Below are 22,754 nucleotides of genomic sequence, written 5' to 3' on the forward strand. Positions count from 1 at the left end.
TAATGTAGCCATTTATTTCATATACAGTATCATTAAAAAGGAAGATACACTTAACTACATGACCATTATGTAAAACAGATGCAATATCTATACCTGATGTGTTTTTATCCTGTATAAATATGTTTTTAAATAAATAAATTAAAAAAACTATGTTATATTTGTAAGAAAAACACGGAAATGCAACAGAATCGAAACGAAGTGGAAGGTGTATATTAAAAGGAATAATAAAAACGGATTTTCTTCTCTCTAGTTTTGCAACTGGTGATTAACAAGACTATTCCATATAGCATTAGTTTAAAAGATGAGATATCTCTCATAGTTCGTCCAATGCGGTCAAAGATGAACATTTTACAGAATTACTTCTACGTACAGATATCCATCGAAGAACTACAGATGGCGCTACTTAACGTACCTCTTCAACAAAGGATTGTCTACAAAAAGTCAATGAACTATAGTCGGGTAATCAATTTTGTATTATTAATAATTATATATAAATGATGTTTTAATGACAGAGATTATGACATTCCATAGTATAGTCTGAGATATAATTAACAATAGTCATCTGCCCACTTTCTTTAGGATATTCTTTATTAGGTCGTTTGAGCCAATAATAAATTATTACACATCTTGAAAAATTATAAAGCACTATTTGGATTAAAGTACTACCACGATAAATTGTTATAATTGGGTAGTGCATAAGGCAAACGCGACGTACAATACTGTATTTTGATTACAATTCCGTACAGTGTAGGTATATGATGATAAAAAACATGATTCTGAATGTGACGTAATAATGACGTTGATGATAATTATGTAACGACGATGAGGTAGATACTTGTGACAATGATACTACTGATAATGATACAATGATGATGACGATTGTGCTAACCTGTGTCATCGATAATGATGATATTAAAGGAAATGATGAAAATGACCTTTGGAAGTTAAGGTGACGTTATGATGACAGTGATGATGCTCCAAGTTACGATAGATATTGTTAAAAGGTAACGATGAAGACGATGATAAAGGGGGTACGACCTAATGCCAATTCTTTATATTTCAGATTTTTCAATCAAGCGTTACTGACGTCATCAAGCAGTCTTCTTCAAACCTTAAATATAGACTCGAGATTCTAGAACCTTCAAGTCTGAACGGAAGCTTAAATATTACACCGAACACAGCGATAGTCTACGTGCAGAATGATTATTTACTCTCTAGGTATCCGTACAGAAAGCCAAAGAACATCTCATTCCGCATATTTGTCGAAGATAATGGCAAGCAATGGAAATTTGAAAATGTAGTCAAGTTAAAAGGTGGTATGTATATTGTAGGACCTTTTATTTGGATCGTTTAGTACGACCTATAGCATAGATGACTATTTTAGTAGTTGGACCTAGTATAGATGATCGTTTAGTAGGACCTATAGCATAGATGACTATTTTAGTAGTTGGACCTAGTATAGATGATCGTTTAGTAGGACCTAGTATAGATAACCCTTTAAAAGGTGCTGGGTAGAGCGGGGAAAGTAATTGGTTCGTCTGAGCAAACGCTTGACTCTTTCGAACGTCTTGCCGATGTGTTCCATGCTATATTGGAAGACACCAATCATCCTCTTCATAACGACATTATCGGCTTTGTTATCGTTAGAAGTGGTAGGATTAGAACGGTAAACGCGCAGACGGACCGTTACAAGTAGTTCGTTTTTCCCTCTTATATTTATTTATTTGAGGCAAGCCAAGATAATATATGAGCACTGTAATTTCCATTTATATTGGACAATAAATGAATCTGTATCTGTATTAGGACTTCTAATCATAAACTCTAAATGCATTATGCAGACCATAGACCTTTATCATTATACATCCTATATTATTTGACAAAAAGTTTAACACTTGTAAATGTATTTATTTCAGAAATTAGAAAAGACCATTGTCGTAAGTATTTACAATTTTACACGAAAAATAAAAGTTCACTATGATTCAATCGCTTTGAAGTTTTCATATGTCATTTGTGTTTATTTGTTTGTTTTGTCGACAACATTTTGTTTGATGTATTTGTGTATATTGTATTATATACAAATTAGATTCAAATAAGTTTATTATAATAAAATCTTCTTAGCTTCTCAGTCATGTTCAAATGCAGAACACAACAGGCCGGAGTTTTGTAACGGCGGCTGTGGATTAGGCAGCAATGGATCTGGATGCGTGTGGACCGTAGCTAAACACTTCATCTCGTGTTCAAGTAATCCTAGCACGTGCCCAGATAATGTATGTGATGAGCTAGAAAGCATGCACTTTGACATCTGTCCGCAAGACTGTGTTGGTAGGCCTCCCCTCCTTTAATAAATAGTTTGTCGTTGTTTACGCGATGGCAGTTTAATGGCAGAATAATAACTGTTTGATTTACTTTATTCACAGATAGCAACTTTGTCGGTGATAGACTGTTTGTTAATACGTATGCGAAGCCACCAAGTGGAAAAGGCATAGGTAGAATGCCTTGGACAAACGCATCTTTGTGCATTTGTAATAGCAATCCTGAACAGTGCGTTTGTAGAAGAGCGATGGCACCAGTCAATGTTGTTCAGGGAACAAGCCAACCGCCAGAATTGAATGATACAGTTACAAGTAGATTAAATCCTGGTGGTAAGTTTCATACATACCATATGATATTTTGAACGTTTCAGTAAAGCTCTGTATACACTATCATACTTTATGTGATACAGAATGTGATGTGCCCATATATGGGCATGATGTCATATCACTACCATATTGGGCACATCACACCTTTTTTGTCAAACTAGTTTCATAGTGTAGAAAGAGCTTAAGATGATTCAAGTAAAGTGTAATATACATTTTCTGAAATCAGTTCATCGAGTGCACTTAATATTGTTGTATTATTCGAGTATTTAGAACACGACCCCAAAATGCTTCCTTGCTCAAATCAACCTATTCTCAGTACTGTATCTAGATTTCTGCAGTACTATTATGGGAATATGTGTTTCACACGTATCTTCTAGTATCATATACCATAACCTGACCCTTAACCTAACCTTACATGATGCAGTACTGTATCTAGATTTCTGCAGTACTGTATCATAGGAATATGTGTTTCACATGTATCTTCTATTATCATATACCATAACCTGACCCTTAACCTAACCTTACATGATGCAGTACTGTATCTAGATTTCTGCAGTACTGTATCATAGGAATATGTGTTTCACATGTATCTTCTATTATCATATACCATAACCTGACCCTTGACCTAACCTTACATGATGCAGTGCTGTATTACCAAATTTTCATTGATACTGTCCAAATAGTGTAGTATGTTGAGATACAGCACTGAGAATCGGGTACACCCAAATCTCTATATTAATAATGAAATGCATCGTACAAGAATGTTATTACGAATACTGTATATTTTCAAAGTAAAACGCAATGCTCAAACTTGGATCTATATGAGAATCCAAGCAATAATTAATGCACAATAGTCATATAATTCTTTAGAATGAAGGCAATTACAATTCTTATATCAATATATAGCAGAAGACCCAGTGTACAAGCCAAACGTATTAACATCGAGAAACAATTACAGTGACGGGGTAACAAGAGAATCACCAGTTTGTGGAGCGTTATGTCAGATACTCATCATATCTGGATGCCTACTGGTCTGCCTTGTAGTGCTGATTGTACTTTGGCAGAGTGGTTGCATCAAATGTCTACATCGAGGTTTTCATAAACTACCATTCGGAGCACATGTTGAACTGCAGATGACAACCATTAATGCAAACTACGCTCAGAATGAAATATTCTACAGAATTCAGGACATTCCTCCAACGATTCAACAATACAAATTAGACGTAAGTAACAGAATCATAGATGTAAGCAATTCCGATATTATACACACGCTGTAAACTCCTTTGAAAAGCTAATTGCGAAGTTATAAACAATAAGTATCTCATCTTTCGGAGCTCATCAAGCTTGTTCCATTAGTAATATTATATAATCGCGTTGTTACATACACAATGGTGACGGAGCAATCCATACAATTCACATTGATGGTTGAAGTTTTTCTTCTCACAAAATAAGCGCAGTATAATAACATTAGGTAAAGTTAATTCATTATGCACATTCATTTAGACTAGACAAAAAGTAGTGAGCCCTCTAGCGGTCATTTGTGATTTCTGAGATTCATCGAAGCGCGACAACATCACCCGGAAATGATGTGAATTTAAAATTTTAATAGGGTTAAACTCTTTTAACCAATTGAAAGCCTTAAATTATAGTTCCTTATGAATAATTCATGAGAATAATTAAAGCAAGGGTTGAAGAAGCATGTGACTTGGTTTTTGGAACAGGATAGCAGTTATGATCGTGTCAGGTAATCATTGAATTTGCTCTTCTTTTTGTTAGATTTTATACGGTTTTTATCAATAATAATATTGTACATTTTTACGAGACCATAAAAAAATTCCTCAATTTTTGAGTAAACGAGTGACTAAATAAAAAGTTACTATGTAATGTAAATATTTGTTTGACAAAAAATGGGCATGTTGATATTTTCAGGTATTTTTTAAATGGCGATTGAAATAGGTAAACAAATCACATGTATAACGGTGGTTTGTGCGAAGCTGGGCCTAGCCTTGATGGTCCAACGCGTACTGCGTGTTAATCAATGCGTATAAGATACACACGTAGTCGTTTAGGCCAATTTTTTTACATGTTTATTTATTAATATTAGGCCCCATTCTCATTTATTTTAATTAATGTACTGAATGTACCACACTTTACAACTCTATATAAATTAGATTTTGTACTTGTATTAAATTCAAACGTTTTATGGGATTTAAAACATCAAGCTAGACCTTGTAGTAGCCCTAGGACCACATGCTAGGTTTTTCAGCCTAATTTATCATGCAGTAGGCCTATACCTCTAGCCCATCTTTCAAATACATATTTAAATTAACATACTTTTTATATTTCTATATTTTTTATAGGATCTGACTCCAGAAAACATTTGCATCACTTGAAAGCGGCTATTTATGGACAGCATGTTGACATTAAAAAAAATGTGACCAGCTCTTATTAATTAAATGTCTTTTAAATTAAAGGTTTTCATTATAATGAAATGTACGGTGACAGAAAATTTAAATGATTCTCATAATTGAGGTTTCTCATAGATTTAATATTGAAGGTAAATAAATAAAGCTGTTTGTTATTCTTGCCTTTAGAAATAAACATGTTGTTAGTACTATATTATTAGGCCTAGGCCATTATACAAATTAAAACTAAAAAAATACAGTAATCATATTTAAGGCCTACACAGCAGTACCTTACTTGATTTGATTTTTTTCAAATATTTAATTGATGAAATAAATGAGTTTGACTTTTCAATTAGTTGCCATTTTATTAGTTTCTGTGTGTTTTTATTTATATTCTTAAAATAATTGTATACAACAACTTTAAAGTATTGCACAGAAGTGATCAAATTATAGTAGGCCTATTTGTATGTTATTGTCGCTTAAAATTATGCAGTTAAAGCATTTGATTTTAGGGTGACAGAAACGGTTAGGCAAGAAAAGAAAAACATTTGGGAATTTTGTTATGCGGTAAAAACAATTAAACATAATTTACCCCTAATGCATGTAAATGTAGAAAACATTGCTTATGTTAGCGCGACCGAAACTCGCTACTGGGAATAGAGCCTGCAAAAGCGACGCGTACACACCTACTCGGGCACCGGCGGAGCGCGATCGATAGTAAATATACCCAATTTCAAATGATCATAAAATTCTTTTAAAAAATATCAACATTTTGATTTTTTGAGGATTAAAAGTAAAGATATTGAAATTTAACATAATATTTACAAATATGTATTTAAAAATTCGGAAACAATTTTAGCGTGATATTAAAACAAAGTTTTTAGAGTTCCGCGATTTCCTACGCAGGATTTGTTTGTTTTCATTGTTAATGGGCGAATGTTACCTAAACTAGAATCGTTATAAATCTTTTAAATTTGTATTATAAGTAATTTCTTTAGTATTCTTAGTAACATCGAATGTCTCTAATTAACTAGCAGATATTTATACTAACTATTGTTCAATAATAAGCGTGTATGAAGTGAAAATCTATAGTAATAATGTTCTTAGTCAGTTCGCCTCGCTCGCGTGAAGTCTTCGGATTTCTCAATACAATTCTCAGCGGTAAAGATAGGCTCGCGCTAATATTTAAATCAAAAGCGCTCTCAAAACACTTTTTGTCCAAAATTCGCAATATGACGTGAGTGTGTATGCGCATGCGAGAAAACGTGCTTTCTTACTATATTATTCGACACAGTTTTGGTTCCTAGGCTCAGACGACGACTGACGTCACATCAATGTATAAGTCCTAGGTCACCGGTCGTCGCAACTAGCTCTAAAGTCCTTAATAACAATATTGAAATATTAGAAATACATATACTCAGTTTCAACTATCTAGGTTTATTCAATGACTGCTTTGTATTTAGTTATCTTTATAAATTGTACTTACAGTGCGACCCAAAGTGGGAGTTTCCAAGATCCAATCTACTATTTCAAGATATTCTCGGGGAAGGCGAATTTGGAAGAGTAGTAAAAGCCCAGGCCTTAAACATTCGTGGACACACTGGATATAAAACTGTTGCTGTCAAAATGTTAAAACGTAAGTCAACTCAACTCTATATGTAATAAAGGTTAGACAGCTGAAATTGCCTTCATTGGTAATTTCACAATCAACATGTACATGCATGGTCAATGTTGTGTGATTAGAAATGAAATTAATTTTATCTCTTGATTTCCTAGCCTGTGCTACCGATGTCGACATGCGGGATTTAGTGACAGAGTTGAACTTACTAAAACAAGTAAATAATCCAAATGTGATACGGTTATTAGGATCATGCACGCAAAAAGGTACATTTATAAAGTTATAAAAATATCTTATTTATTTATTAAACAATGTATGTTTTGTATACAGTAAATGTGAAATTTCGTGTGACGATAGAGAGGGCGCACTACTCTTTCAATGATTGAATTTTTATTGAAACAGTAAAGGAACATTTTTGTGACGATGTAGAGGGCGCACTACATGCCAGTAACTTTTAATTTATCTTTGTTTAAAATAATACGTATAATAGTATATATTATGTTTAAAATGCCCGTTATTTTTCCACACAGGTCCATTGTTAGTAATTGTTGAATACTGTGAAAACGGGTCGCTTCGTAAATTCCTGAGGGAGAACCGAAAAAGACCAATTTATAGTGACCATACATTAACACCGAACTCAGAACGGTCCTTGCCATTTGACGAATTTGGCTCACATTCTAATACTACCACTTTAAGACCACGTGACTTACTAAGTTTTGCCTGGCAGATTTGTAAAGGAATGCATTATCTTTCAACATTGAAGGTAAGACTTCAATCAACAAAGTAAAATCATTTATTTGTAACAATGACGATACAAACACAGTAAGGATTTATGTTAAGAGTTAAGCCTAACTCAAGCAAACCCAGTTTTCAAAAGTTATGGTATAGACAAACTTCGGAAAACTGCAGAAAACACTAGCAAACTTTACTTTGCAAACTCGAGCAAACTGATTTTGCAAATAAAGGTTTGGTAAAGTTTGCTAGTGTAGACTAAACTTTTCTCAAATTTGTTTTGAGGACGGAGTGGGCGTGATTTTACCTAACACACAATATCTCCGTTGTTGATAAACTGAAAACAAATAAATCTTGCATCGGTATATAACCAACCGAAAACAAATAATATACAATGTCTGAAACATTTAATATTGAATGACACACTTGTCTTAGCTTGTGCACAGGGATCTTGCTGCTCGGAATGTACTGGTTGGAGACTGTCTTGTGATTAAGATTTCTGATTTTGGTCTTATGAGAGACATCTACGAGGCTGATTCATATAAGAGAACAAGCAAGGTAAAGTTTTCTAAAATCTAAAGGATTTTACGTAAATGGCTGATCCAATCGTCTACACAGACTGTACTGTAATGATTTAACATGATAGAAATGTTTATATTATTTTAGTCGGCGACAAGTACAATACAACATAATTCATTTAGTTTTTTTTTTTGTTTTAGGGAAGAATTCCAGTGAAATGGATAGCAATCGAATCATTGTACGATAATGTATATACAGCAAAAAGTGATGTGTAAGTGTTATGATTGTTGAATGTCTAATGAAAATAATACATTTTACTTTTTATTTCGATGTGTCTTCATTAATGAAAATGTCATGCGAGGATTCTCTTGACTTGAAACTGTATTTATCCTATTTACACGATCCTATATTATGTACAACAACAATAAGTTGTATATGGCGCGATAACGAAGATAATGACTGTTAACATTCTAAGAATATTAAAACAAGACATTAATGTTGCTTTTGTAATCGTTTTACGTAATCTATGTACAAACTTGCTTCTCGTATTGTGTTTCACAGATGGTCGTTTGCAATTCTTTTATGGGAAATCGTTACAATGGGTAAGTCGTAGTTTATTGTAATTGAGCTTATATTCGTTGATTAAATTAAAATTAATGAAATATTATATAGAATGTACTTCCTGAATTATTATTTATTATTATAATTATTGTAGTAATTATTATTATCATATTTGTGTCTGTTCACTACTTTAGGTGCAACACCTTATCCGGGTGTTACGTCAGAGAGGTTATATAATATATTAAAAACGGGATATAGAATGAAAAAGCCTGATGGATGTTCTGATGAGCTGTAAGTAGGCCTACATTAAAGTAAAAGTGTTCTTCTGGTGAATTCGTTTGTAAATACACCGTTAAATTGTTTTAATTTAGTAATTAATAAAACAAACGTTTAATGCAGTGAATTATTGCAATAATGAACGTTTTAATGGAATAATACAGAAGCATAGTTAGTCATTATTTTATTTAACAACTTACTAAAATATCAGAAAGAATACAACCTTTTAGAAGATTTTAGTAGTCTAATATAGAAGTTGTCGCTGTCATTATAGATATCAAATCATGACAAGATGTTGGAGTGAAAAACCAATGGACAGACCGTCATTTCAAGAATTATGTGAAATATTCGAAAACATGCTTAAAAGAAATATAGTAAGTGTCACGGTTTGCAATCTTTCTTTATTGAAACGTATACTAAACACACAATAATACGACTGAATAATGTTTCGTACATCAGCGAAGGCAAGCAAGCACAAAAGTAACCTCTAAGAGTGTGTTTTTGACAAAATGCAAACGGAGGCTAATATAACGATACAGATAATTTGATGTTTTACATCATTTTGTGACGTCATCGTAATAATAAAAAAACATTTGATGACGATAACTTGAAAATGATGTAGTTATCGTACAAATAAAATATTATATATAAAATATAAGAGCCACAGAAAAAGCTTTTCTTGTTAGGGCTAATTAGAACAGGTAGATGTAGACTACTTAACAATATGTGTATAAATTTGTTTTAAAGGAATATTTAGACTTAACGGAGCTGCAGAATCTTACTCACAATGAGGTTGAGGAAGAAGAGGAGGAAGAAGAAGACAATATGGAAGCAGTGCACATGGTAAAAATGCGACTGTTAAACTCCAACATACATGGTAAGTGAACAAACAACAATTAAGTCAAGTCAATATAATTGTATAAACTATTAACGGTCCTTATACCTTCTTAACAACTGTATGTAAATGGTAATGTAAGGATCTCGGCATTGCTGAATGCTTCACCTTTTTGGATTCTGCAGATTCCGCATTTAAACTTAAAGTTATAGTCCGGTCAAAAATCACCCTCGCCATGGTATAAGAATGTACCCTAATAAAATTTCATCCGTAGGTCCTATGTATATAGGTAATAACATTTCTTGATGTTGCATCTTGCAAAACTTGGGATTTTACGAGAAAATTAAACTTTTATCACCAATTTATGGAAGTCCTTTATATCACGTATTTGATTGTTATACTGTATTTGACTGCTTCTTTCTTTATTATGCTAATTAATTTCCACATTAACATACAGTTGTTAAGAGGCTATATAGTGACTGTAGGCATTGGTTATTGTCGCTTAAAGTTGAAACTGTTTGTATCGTTATTAAATACCTTATGTTTATACTCATCCATAATATAATTATATTTTTCATGTGTATAGGTAGCTCTTCCCAGAGCAGCAGCTCTCAATATAATATCCCAAGAATAGAGAAGATAAACGAATCCAGAGTCGGTCAACACACCCCAGTAGAAGAAGAGAGTTATCTAGCGTGTTAAACACGACTGCACGTATGTCTTATTATGTAATCCAATACAATGTTGTCTTGCTATGTTAATGCAATATTAAGACAAAATAACAGACACTCTTAACCGATTAGAAATACTGCCGAACAAAATTACAATGTGTAAACAGTAAAAATAGACATTTACAAGAAACTAGAATTAGATCAACATATCGTTGTAACTTCTATTGCATGTACCATAGTTTTCCAGAATTACTACTGTATTTGAAAATTCAAAAAAACGACTTTATCGAAAATTCTTAGTAAATTTTGTATGTAATATATTTATTTATTGTTTTAGAATAATATCTGTAATGATAATTGTTTTACTACTGCGAAGTATCTTTGGGTTAGAGTAGGGCAAATATCTGACCAATATCGTAAATGTTCAGTTATACTGTACAATCATTGTGCATTGCTGAAAAAGAAGAAAGGGTGTGTTTATAAATTTATTTATTTATAAAGTTATGTTTGTTCTCATTATATCGTATTGGAAGCTGGACTTTTGTCATTTCTGGCAAATAACAAAAGATACTTCATTTTATAGTTTGTTTTTAGTTTGGCTCATGATTATTCATGTACCAATTAATGTGCCATGCTATTGGTTTATGTCAATTGAAGTTTAGTTTTAAAGAATTTTCAAAATCCATTTTTTAAAAATAAACAGAAACAAGTAGGCCTATAATATAATAAGGTTTTGTATATAGCCAAAAGAGTATACCAATAAGTAATGTAAAATAAGTATTTTATATAAATTATAATGGTCTAAATGTAGCCTATTTATATTTTTAATTTTGAATGATGTACGTGAATATTTCGATTCGTAAAGAATGCTGTTTTTCAAATGATGTAATTAATCTATTAATACTTCTTTTAACTAGCGACTATGCAGGTCATTTTTGCAAGATAGTGTCAGTTATACGAGCTTCGTTTGGAAGGCCAACTGAGACTAAGCAGAAGGTGTGAGGGGAATTTATTCATTAAATGTTTCTAGTTTTTAAATGACTCTATAGTTATTTTAACTCGAAAGTTCGGTGGAATCATTCTGAATTTATTTATCTATTTATTTGATGAGCTGACAAATGAGTGGGTTTTATTTTGATACATAAACTGTGAATCATGAATAAAGGCTTATACTCGAATTGGAGACCGTTAAGGTCAATACTTGTTTATACTCAAGTTCAGCTTTAAAAGTGCAATTATATTATTTATTTGTGATCTAGGTCATCACGAAATTCAATATTGATTTGAATATAGAGTTTGTTTTGATTATTGAATTTACGATGTTTGTGTTTATTTAAAGACAATAAGATTCAATAAAATACACTTAATATCGAACGTGATGCACTTACTAGCAAATCTGTTTAAAAATTCTTGTTTTTGCCTGATTCGGTACCAAGTCCATATGAATGGGTGTCAAGCTGCAGTCGGAACCTCGTTACGTAGCAAGGTGTATTTTCTAAATACCGCTTCTTAGTTAAATTTAGATATTTAGAGGGTAAGCCTTGACTCAAAAGCTAGGATTGGACCAAGAGGTGAGATGAATAGAGAAAGCATTATTCGTACACATGACTGATCACTAGACGGTTGCCTTAAAAGACCAAAGTTTATTTAAGCAATATTTATTCAGTAATCAATGTAGCCTAGAGGGAACGAACAGATAATTTGTATCAATTTACTGAGTGGCAAAATGAGATCTTGGTTGTTAAAGTTGTTCTTTCTTTTGTTTAAAGCAACGGTTTTATTTGGTATGTTATTTGAAGTATTGTTATTTGAAAAAAAATCACAAATTGTTTGTCACTACAAGCGGGTATGGGCGACGTGAATAAAAACATATATATTAAGGAATATTCATATCAATTAATTGGAATTAAATATTGAATGCATTTGTTTCATTTAAGTTAGTTATTTCATTGCTATAATTCTGGAAGTTGTAATCAAGGTCCAGGCAGTGGGTATACATGTACTTGTCCAGTTGGATATTCAGGACCAAGATGCCAAAATGTCGGTAAGAAGTTTGATTTATATAGAACGACTAGTACATCGAAATCAATTTGAATTTGTTTAAAATGTTCCGATCATTGTATTAGGCCTATGTGCGTTGTAAGCACGGATCGGACGGTATATTATCCATCAACACACATCACATAGTATTGTTCTTAAACTCCTGTTACAATAATTGTTTAGATAACCAACTGATTCTACATCTGTCACTAGATGAATCTTAACTGACTATAGCAAGCCATTTATATACAAGCCTAGGTGTATATACTTTCAATAAATGTTATCATTATCATCAATAACTAGTTTGAATACATCTAATTTAGCCTGTAATCCCACCCCTTGTTATAATTCTGGAAGTTGTAGTCGAGGTCCAGGTAGTGGGTTCACGTGTATCTGTCTAGATGGATATTCAGGATCAAGATGTCAAGATGACGGTAAGAAAATTGATAAAGCGAAGTAAATGTGTCCACCAATGACGGACGAAAATAATTAAATCATGTTGTTGAATTTATTATTGGTGTTTAGGTGTTAGAATCTAAACACTAATCAGAATTCATTTATACTATATCCATTCATACCCAAATATACCGTCAAATTTTTAGTAGATAGAAAAGCTTTTATTCTCTCTCTTTTGTGGCGTAAACACCACTTTTATTCACATTCGTATTATCCTTCATGTCATTACATACAATCATAAGATCCTTCATCAGTAAAATTTTTAGATTCCGTATTACCTCCTTTTTTCATTAATTTTCTTATATTTTCTGTACACTTACAAAAGAAGTTTAAAAAGTTAATACAAAGACGTTTGCTCTAAATAGGCTTTTTGCTTCCAAACCTCATATTTACTTTCATTATATAGAAAAGCCTTATTCATCATACGAGAGTCTGTCTTTCAACTTGTAACGTAGCAAATATATTTCGTTTGTTTTGTTTTAGATATAATGTAAATTGTAATGGATTATTTTAATATTTTCTACCACGAAATAATGAATAACAAAATTACTTTAACAATAAATTACTTATAATCTATGATTCCCGCTGCCAGCTTGTGTGCCAAGTCCATGCTTAAATTCTGGAACGTGTGTTTGATCGGGTCCTGGAAGTCAGTATACATGTAACTGTGGAGTTGGTTATTCCGGTGTGAATTGCGTAATTGGGTCACAATTCACAATAACAAAAAATCATGTATTTTCATCATCATGGTTGTTTTAACAATAGAGAAAGCTGGATACGAATGATATCAATTGAAAATATAGTGATTGTTGATTTGTTATCCTTTTATTTTACGTGTTCTAGTAGTAGAACCATGGAGCTATCTAATTTTATAGCATGGTAGAACAAAATAATAAGGCATTACTTTTTTTGTCTCGTAAGCGTGTGTTCCCAATTCGTGTTCACATTTTGGTACTTGTGATCGAGGTCCAGGTAGTGAATATCGTTGCGACTGCAATATTGGCTATTCTGGAGGAATATGCGAGCATGATGGTAAGATATTGTTCTCTTCAGCACTTAACGGTGTTTCAAAATATTGGCCTAGAGACCTCGTTACACACATATTCCAACAATAATGTCAACAGCATCTCATTTATTTCCTAATTCAGTGGTATAGGGAGCATCTTGTCGGAAGAACGTACGTCCAACCTGTATAAGTTATAATATTTAAAGAATGTCATTCAATTTACCAGCTAAAGAATTTGAATGACAAGTTTCTATTCTATTAATTAGCATGTGCTTCAAACCCATGTGTCAATAATGGTACCTGTATTCGAGGTGTCCTGGTAGTGGCTATAATTGCAGCTGCGGTATTGGTTTTTCAGGAGAAATGTGCCAAGTTGATGGTAAGTACATACTAAAAATAAATCAATATAATGAATATGTTTTCATTTGAGATCTTTAGTAAACTTCATCTTTTTTCTTCAGCGTGTGAGCCTAGCCCATGCCTTAATTATGGAATATGTTCTAGAGGTCCAAGTAGTCGGTACACTTGTCACTGTGAAGTTGGTTATTTTGGAACAAGGTGTCAAGATGATGGTAAACTGCAATAATTCTTAAAAAAATGTATTTCACATCAATACAACAAGTGCTATTGCAGTGTATTACTGGTGAGAGGCCTTGAATGTGTATTGTCACAATCATGTTCTATTTATGGTACAACCTTCCACTTATAATGAAGTTATGGCAACCACATTTGGTAGCTTACATATTTTATTATAAGCTTACATTTGTTTTCCTACAACAATCGGCCCTTTTTGCATATCTAAGTTAAAGATCCGAACTATTATTCTGCTGATAGGAGATATCGAGTTATTTGCACAGTTTTTGTTTATTAACAAAATGCGTTTCTTGAATTTTCCGATTTACAATTATGAGTGTCCTAGTTTTATTTGAGATGTTAAAAATCGATAAATTTAAAGTTAAGGGGTTTCTAAAGTGTTTATTCTTCCAATTCCCAAAAGCTGGAATTATTACAATCACATCTAAATCAACAAACAAGCATCAGTAAAGTAAATGTTGATGAGAACAGCTTTATTATAGTTATATTGGGATATATACATATGTCATATTATTTATGTTGTGATTCTCTGTGTTTAGAGAAGGATGCTTTAGACCAGGTCCGCCTTATATTATTAGCCAATCAAAATCGTATAATTTTTGGAGGGAAAATGTTATCCTCCTCTGAAGCCTAAAATTTGCATGTCCAGTATAAAAGTGGAATGTAATAGATATTAAAGGAGAAGAGAGAATAAGATCAGAGTAGATAAACGGAAAGATGAGAAAGAAAATAAGGCTTGACTGGTAGTAAGATGTATTAATCGAGTTACAAGAAATAAAAGTTCTAGTTGAGTTAAATATACTTTTTGTATGAGTTATCATTCAGTGACAGTGTACGTCGCGTGGAGTTATATACGCCTGAGAAAGCTCGGAACCAACTAAAATAATCACTACATGGTGGCAGCGGTGAAAATTTTTGTTTAAGATACATGATTTAAGTATCAAGAAGAAGAAGAAGAAGAAGTGACAGTGCCTACTCTACGGGCCTGTTAAATCAGTAACCAAAAAGTTAAATGGTTACGAAGATCTGGATTCCTGACAGTTTTTATACCGTGCGTTGTTTGGATATTACAACGAAGAAGAAATACTGTTGAGCTCAAGACTGCTGGATATTCATCGGAGAGATATATATTCACCGAGATCTGAAAGAAGACTGAAGTAACAGAAGGAAGCCCAGTAAATTTTGAGAAGATTTGCAAAGCTGACTTTTGTAAACTATTTTTTATTTCAAAAGTAAATTTTTGTACGGAGCGAACTTGGAACGTTGTTTGTGACTTTGAAGTAAATTAATGTCTTATATTGTATTGCCATGGTATTGCATTTAAAAATGTATGTGGATTTCATATTTTTACATATCTGAATGGAATCAAGGTAATACAAATACTTTTATAACATATTTTGTATACATAAGTTTACATATTTCATTAGTAAAATTGTTATTAGCATGACAACTTTAAGATCGGGTAAAAATATAGATAAGACTATGTCAGACAAAGATACTAGGGAAGATATGGTTGACCAAGAAGAGGTTGACCAAGTCAATGAAATATATGATAAAATGGCTAGGGATATTGATTTGCCCGAAATACCCGGCGGTATGCCTAAAGATATGATGCTCGAATATTTTCGAATGAAGTTCGAGGCCGAAAACAAAAAGTTAGAATACCAATTAAGATTAGAAGCAGATATAGAGCAAAGAAAAATTGAATCACAAGAAAGAGTGAAAATGATGGAATTAGAAAATAGGTCTAGCTACAATAATGCTAGGAATATAGTAGATGAAATGAAGGTAAAGGTTCCTACTTTGAAGGAATCAGATGATATTGATATATATTTTAGAACATTTGAACACTTGGCAGAAGCCACAGGTTGGGATAAGAATACGTGGTCCGCTAGGTTAGCACCTGAACTGTCTGGTAAAGCTAGGACAGCATATGCATCCTTAACCGTAAAAGAATGTGTAGATTATGATACCTTAAAGAAGGCAATCTTAGAAAAGTATGATGTGTCCGCAGAGACCTACAGATTTAAATTTAGAAATTCAAACAGAGTTAAAGATATGTCCATCAGGGAATGGCTGAATGAGCTCTCCCATTATTTAAAATGTTGGATGAAATGTGCTAATGTAAAAGAAGATGATGCTGCAGGCATTATTGAAATGATTATAATGGAACAGGCACTTGATAAAATGCCTGAAGATCTGAGGCTTTATCTTAGAGATAAACAAGTAAATAAGAGCTATGATATGGCTATGATAGCCGATGATTATATAGCTAATAGAGGTGGCCGTGGCTATTGGAATGCCGTAAATTCTGAAAATAAGCCTACGTATTATAAGGGCCAAGAAAATAGTAAACCTAAGAATAGTACGACTCAGAATAACCCTGGAGCTAGGCAGCAAGGATACAATAGGTATCGCGGAAGGGGAGGCAAATTCCATAACTATGGTAGAAATTTCCAACAGAGAGAACCTTCAAATGAATGGATTAATGGCCTATGCTTCAATTGTAAGGAAAGGGACATAAAATAGGGGATTGTCCTAAGATGGTAGCAAAAGGAAAGACTAGTGACACTAAGAAGGGCCCGAATGTGAAAGATGGCTTAAGATGTGAAGGAATAAAATCAGATAGACCCCAAGTAGTTATGGATAGTGTAGAAAATAAAATGGAGAAGTGTACAATACCAGGAAAATTAGAAGGACAGGATATAACTATGCTTAGAGACTCGGGATGTACCCAGTCAGCTGTTAAGGAAAGTCTAGTGCCTAACAAATGTTACTTGCCAGGAAAATGGGTTACGTTAAGAGGTATAGGAGGCGACATTACCGTCCCCTTAGCTGAGGTAGCTATAGAAAGTAAGATAGTGACAAGAAAAGTGATTGTAGCCGTAATCGAAGGATTACAGAGGGACATGTTATTGGGTCATGATTTGGACCAGAATTGTGGGGAAACAATGGCTAAAGAAATGTTCGTCCTAACTAGGGAGCAAGCCAGAATAGAAAATGATGTTAGAATACAAGACGAAATGATATTGTTAGGGAAGGATAGTAACTTTAAGCCGATAGAAGAGCCGCCTAAAGAAACTAATGTACAATTGTTGAAAACAGTAGTAAATGACAACAAAGTAAATAAAATTAAGTGTTTAGATGATATGAATGGAACAGAAATGAATAATTTGTTTGACGAAAATGAGGATAAAGCTAAAGATAAAACAGTCAAACGTAAAACTTATGAACAACAGCACAAGCTAAACCTAACTATACTAAACAAGAACTGATCAAATTGCAAACTAAGGATGACTCACTCAAAGGAGTGTTTGACAGGGTAGTCCCTATATAGAAGAAATAGGTCAGCATAGGGTATGTTTCTTTATGAGACAAGGTATATTGATGAGAAATTGGAGTAGTATTAAAGATAAGAATAACCAAGTGGAACAGATTGTATTACCCACTCAGTGTAGACAGGGTGTATTACACTTAGGTCATAATGTGCCATTTGCAGGTCACATGGGTGTTGAGAAAACTAAAAGTAGGGTCCTGAACCAATTCTATTGGCCAGGTATATTTAAAGATGTGGTAGTCTATTGTAAAGTCTGTAAGGAATGCCAAAAGGTAGATAAGGGTAAAAGTAAAAGGAAACATACTTTGATACCATTACCGATTATAAGTACACCATTTAAACGTATAGCGATAGACATTGTTGGACCCTTATCTAGAACAAGCCGTAATAACAAATATATGCTTACTATAATTGACTATGCTACGAGATATCTGGATGCTATCCCGTTACCCAATGTTAGAGCTGAAACAGTAGCCAGGGCTCTAATAGAAGTCTTTACTAGAGTAGGATTACCCGAAGAGATTGTACATGATCAAGGAACTAATTTCATGTCTTCAATTATGCAATCTATATGTAGTATGTTGGGGATTAATCAATTAAAGACTACAGTGTTCCACCCCCAAAGCAATGGGCTTGTTGAAAGATTTCACGGTACATTGAAAAATATGATAAGGACACTTACAGTTAAGCAAAGAAAAAATTGGGATAACTACATACCCCCCTTTCTGTTTGCATACAGAGAAGTTCCTAGTAAAGCGACGGGCCATTCACCTTTTAAATTGCTTTATGGTAGAGAGGTGAGGGGACCCTTGAGTTTACTCAAAAGTAATTGGGTAGAAGATGAAGAAACATCTACTGATGTTATCAAATACATGTTAGACATAAGAGAAAAAATTGAGGAATTAATGAAAGATGCTAATGTAAACAAACTTGAACAACAAGAAATTATGTCCCACAATTATAACAAGAATGCTATTGATAGAGAATTTGTAGAAGGGGACAAAGTGTTGATATTCCTTCCAGTAGGAAATAGTAAGTTAGACAGTAAATGGCAAGGCCCCTTCACTGTTACAAAAAAGGTCAATGATGTAAATTATGAAATATGCATAGGAGGTAGAAGAAAAGAAAAACAAATTCTACATGTTAATATGTTAAAGAGATGGTATGATAAAGTAGAAATAAGTAAAGATGGTTATTATGTAGTAACAAATGTCCAGTCGATAGAAGAAGTAGACTTAAATGAAACAGTCCATGACAATGAGTTAGATAGTGAAATAGACATAGGATTGTCTTATCATCAATCACAAACATGGAGAGATGTTAACGTTAGTAGTAATTTAAATGATACACAAACTAAACAATTAACAGAATTGTTAAAGTACCAACAGAATGTATTCTCGGATGTACCAGGTAGAACTCACTTAGTGACACATGAAATTAAGACTAATGGTGAAATGCCTATAAGGCATAGGGCATATAGAACGCCCCAAGCATTAAAGGGTAAATTGAAAGAAGAATTAGATAGTATGTTGGTTATGGGTATAATAGAACCTACAGTTAGTGCCTATGCTGCACCTATTATTGCCCTGAAGAAAGGCCAGAATCAAATTAGAATGGTGACAGATTTTAGATCACTAAATAAGACTACACAATTTGACCCTTATGTTATGCCTCGCATAGACGAAATGTTGGATGAGGTATCATCCGCAATATACATAACTACATTAGATCTAACTAAAGGATTTTACCAGGTGCCTCTGGATCCTAAGACCAAAGACAAATCAGCATTTATTACACAATTTGGACAGTATTGTTACAATGTACTTCCATTTGGTATGCAAAATAGCTCTAGTACTTTCCAAAGATTAATGGATAAGGTATTACAAGGTACTGAGGGATATGCTAAGGCATATATAGATGACATATGTATTTATAGTCAAACTTGGAAAGATCATATTTTTCATTTGAATGATGTATTAGAAAGATTAAGTAGTGCTGGATTGACAGCAAAGCCTTTGAAATGTAAAATTGCCTATGCACAGGTAGAATTTCTGGGGCATAAGATTGGTAATGGAGAAATTAGACCCATGATTCATAAGGTTGAGGCTGTGGAAAAGTTCCCCAGACCTTTGTCTAAGAAACAAGTCCGATCATTTCTCGGATTAACTGGCTATTACAGAAAATTTGTACAGAACTATGCCGATATTGCTAAGCCATTGATTGATTTAACTTTAAAGAGTAAAAGTAATACCGTTAAGTGGAATGAACAATGTGAAAATGCCTTTGTAACTTTAAAGAAACGACTTACTGATGATAATGTTTTAAAAGCCCCAAATTTTGATAAGATGTTTATATTGCAAACCGATGCCTCAAATTATGGCATAGGTGCAGTGCTGAGCCAAATAGATGGTGCGGGTAATGATTATCCCATTGTGTACTTAAGTAGAAAGTTATCTGTACATGAGCAGAGATATTCTGTGCCAGAAAAAGAGTGCCTCTCTATTGTTTGGGCTATCAATAAACTTAAATATTATCTGTATGGTTGTGAATTTCAAGTTCATACTGACCACCAGGCATTGAGATGGATGGACTCAATGAAGGGTGCCAATGTTAGACTTATGAGATGGGCTCTGTTTTTACAAGGATATAAATTTAAAGTTATTTACAAGAAAGGATCATTAAATGGAAATGCAGATGGATTAAGCCGTGCATAATAATATTATAGAGGTGTTATTTGTAGATAGTTTATAGTAAAATGGTTTTAAATGTTAAATTTTTGGAAAGATTGACACAATCTTTTTCCCAAAAAGGGGAATGTCATATTATTTATGTTGTGATTCTCTGTGTTTAGAGAAGGATGCTTTAGACCAGGTCCGCCTTATATTATTAGCCAATCAAAATCGTATAATTTTTGGAGAGAAAATGTTATCCTCCTCTGAAGCCTAAAATTTGCATGTCCAGTATAAAAGTGGAATGTAATAGATATTAAAGGAGAAGAGAGAATAAGACATAGTTGCCATTTCTGGCATTATTATGCTTTTTGGCATTATTTGGAGGCCCACGGCATCTGGCATAATGCCGCGGCATTATTTAGCCGTTTTTAGCATATTCTGGCATAATTTTGTGTTTTTTGAACAACCAACAAAATAATATACCACAGAACAAAAATAAAATATTTTGTTAATACATATCACCTTACACAATATCATATCGTACAAAACAGATCTGTTCGGGTTTTCCGTACAATAGTTCTTCCATCCTTTCGTTTCGGACTTAATCGACTCTTCGGATGATAGGAAGGCTGTTCGAAAACTACCATGTGTGCGATATAGACAGCACAACAAATCCGAAGAGGCTAGCTATTGGCCAATTATGTTGCTCTATTTCAGAGACCATGCAGGTTATTGGATCCCCAGATATAGAGACAATTGAACGAAAACATTATGAAAGGGGTTTTGTTTTTTCAGTTCATAATTAATTATAAGCGGCCACATCCCTACCCCAACCCTTAAAATGGCAATTTCCGGTAACTAGAAGCTCTAATTTTAAAAAGAATTTCTTCTAGAGAATTTGTTTTCCATATTTCAAATTATGTTCCATTTTCATCGTCGTAGCAACCCTATATTTCCAAATGTTCTTCACCTCTCAGTGACCATGATGGGGCGAAGTCCTAGGGACTCTTAGGGCCTATACATTTTTATTTAAAATTAAGTGCAATTTCCGGCCATCTAGCAGCTCTATTTTTCCAATTTGTTTTACCTCAGCCCCAACCATGGTGGGGCTGAGGTCCTGGAAACACTTAATATATATTTTTATTTCCTATTTTAAATTATAATTGGCACTTTCAAAACTATCATGGACTAAGATCCTGGAGGTACTAATAAATATATTTTTATTTTATATTTGAAATTAAGTGCCATTTCCGGCCATTGAGCAGCTCTATTTTTTTCAAATTTTCTTACCTCAGCCCCAACCATGGTGGGGTTGAGGTCCTGGAGACACAATTAATATATATTTTGATTTCCTATTTTAAATTATAATTGCCATTTTCGAACTATGGTGGGCTAAGATCATGGAGACACTAATAAATATATTTTTATTTCATATTTTAAATTAAGTGCCATTTCCGGCCATCGAGAAGCTGTATTTTTCCAAATTTTCTTATCAACCATGGTGGGGCTGAGGTCCTGGAGACACTTTTTTATTTCCTATTTTAAATTATAATTGCCATTTTCTAATTATGGTGGGCTAAGATCCTTTCATATTTGAAATTAAGTGCAAAGATCCCGGCCATCGAGCAGCTCTCATATTTCAGCTCAAAAATTATAAATTTCCATGGCTGTAACAGGTTTGGGGGTGGGAGGGGGGTTGGTGTTGGTTTGGTGTCATTTGCAATTACCATTTTCGCACCCCAGATATTTAGAATTATTAGTTATTACTCACAAAAGTAAAAATATAAATTGTGTACGACATGGGGATACAATTTTAGGCCCTATTTTGTGTCAGTTGGGGTTTTACAAACGTTTATTAGACCGTTGGTGGCGCTGTCTAGGGCCACATTTTGGGGATTTGGCATTATTTTTCCCAATCTGGCATTATTTGAGACAGGATTACGGCATAATTTAAATTGTATCGCTGGCAACGCTGGAATAAGATCAGAGTAGATAAACGGAAAGATGAGAAAGAAAATAAGGCTTGACTGGTAGTAAGATGTATTAATCGAGTTACAAGAAATAAAAGTTCTAGTTGAGTTAAATATACTTTTTGTATGAGTTATCATTCAGTGACAGTGTACGTCGCGTGGAGTTATTTACTTTACTTGTTTACTTGTTTCCCGTACACTTTCGTCTACGGGATCGAGGCGAAGCACTCAGTGCTTAAAAGCCCCTCTTAGCAATAAAATCATATTCTATATAGGGTGAAAACTTCAGCGGTTGAACAAGTTCACCGTAGCACATGAAACTACATCCATAGGCAGAGTATTCCATAAGAGAATAACTCTCCTGGAGAACGTGTCCCTCCTAATATTAAGACGAGAGCTTTTAAACTTGAGTTTATATGGGTG

General features: G+C 33.4%; 1 protein-coding gene across 2 annotated transcripts in view; it reads left to right on the forward strand.

Moving 5' to 3' along the window:
* LOC140051576 (proto-oncogene tyrosine-protein kinase receptor Ret-like) overlaps positions 1-11,641 on the forward strand; it is a 35,210-nt gene extending 23,569 nt beyond the window's left edge. For both annotated transcript variants that reach the window (XM_072096831.1, XM_072096830.1), the window contains 16 exons: positions 251-459; positions 1,064-1,316; positions 1,914-1,934; positions 2,119-2,322; positions 2,418-2,642; positions 3,546-3,862; positions 6,533-6,680; positions 6,821-6,928; positions 7,193-7,425; positions 7,830-7,952; positions 8,114-8,184; positions 8,475-8,515; positions 8,669-8,765; positions 9,025-9,124; positions 9,498-9,627; positions 10,172-11,641. In XM_072096831.1, coding sequence (XP_071952932.1) covers positions 251-459; positions 1,064-1,316; positions 1,914-1,934; positions 2,119-2,322; positions 2,418-2,642; positions 3,546-3,862; positions 6,533-6,680; positions 6,821-6,928; positions 7,193-7,425; positions 7,830-7,952; positions 8,114-8,184; positions 8,475-8,515; positions 8,669-8,765; positions 9,025-9,124; positions 9,498-9,627; positions 10,172-10,287 — 2,396 coding nt within the window. In that variant the 3' untranslated portion in view covers positions 10,288-11,641. The remainder of the gene's footprint in view (positions 1-250; positions 460-1,063; positions 1,317-1,913; positions 1,935-2,118; positions 2,323-2,417; positions 2,643-3,545; positions 3,863-6,532; positions 6,681-6,820; positions 6,929-7,192; positions 7,426-7,829; positions 7,953-8,113; positions 8,185-8,474; positions 8,516-8,668; positions 8,766-9,024; positions 9,125-9,497; positions 9,628-10,171) is intronic.
* The last annotated feature ends 11,113 nt before the right edge of the window (positions 11,642-22,754 follow it).

Source organism: Antedon mediterranea, chromosome 6 (genome assembly GCF_964355755.1).
Source record: "Antedon mediterranea chromosome 6, ecAntMedi1.1, whole genome shotgun sequence".
In the NCBI taxonomy this organism is placed as follows: domain Eukaryota; kingdom Metazoa; phylum Echinodermata; class Crinoidea; order Comatulida; family Antedonidae; genus Antedon; species Antedon mediterranea.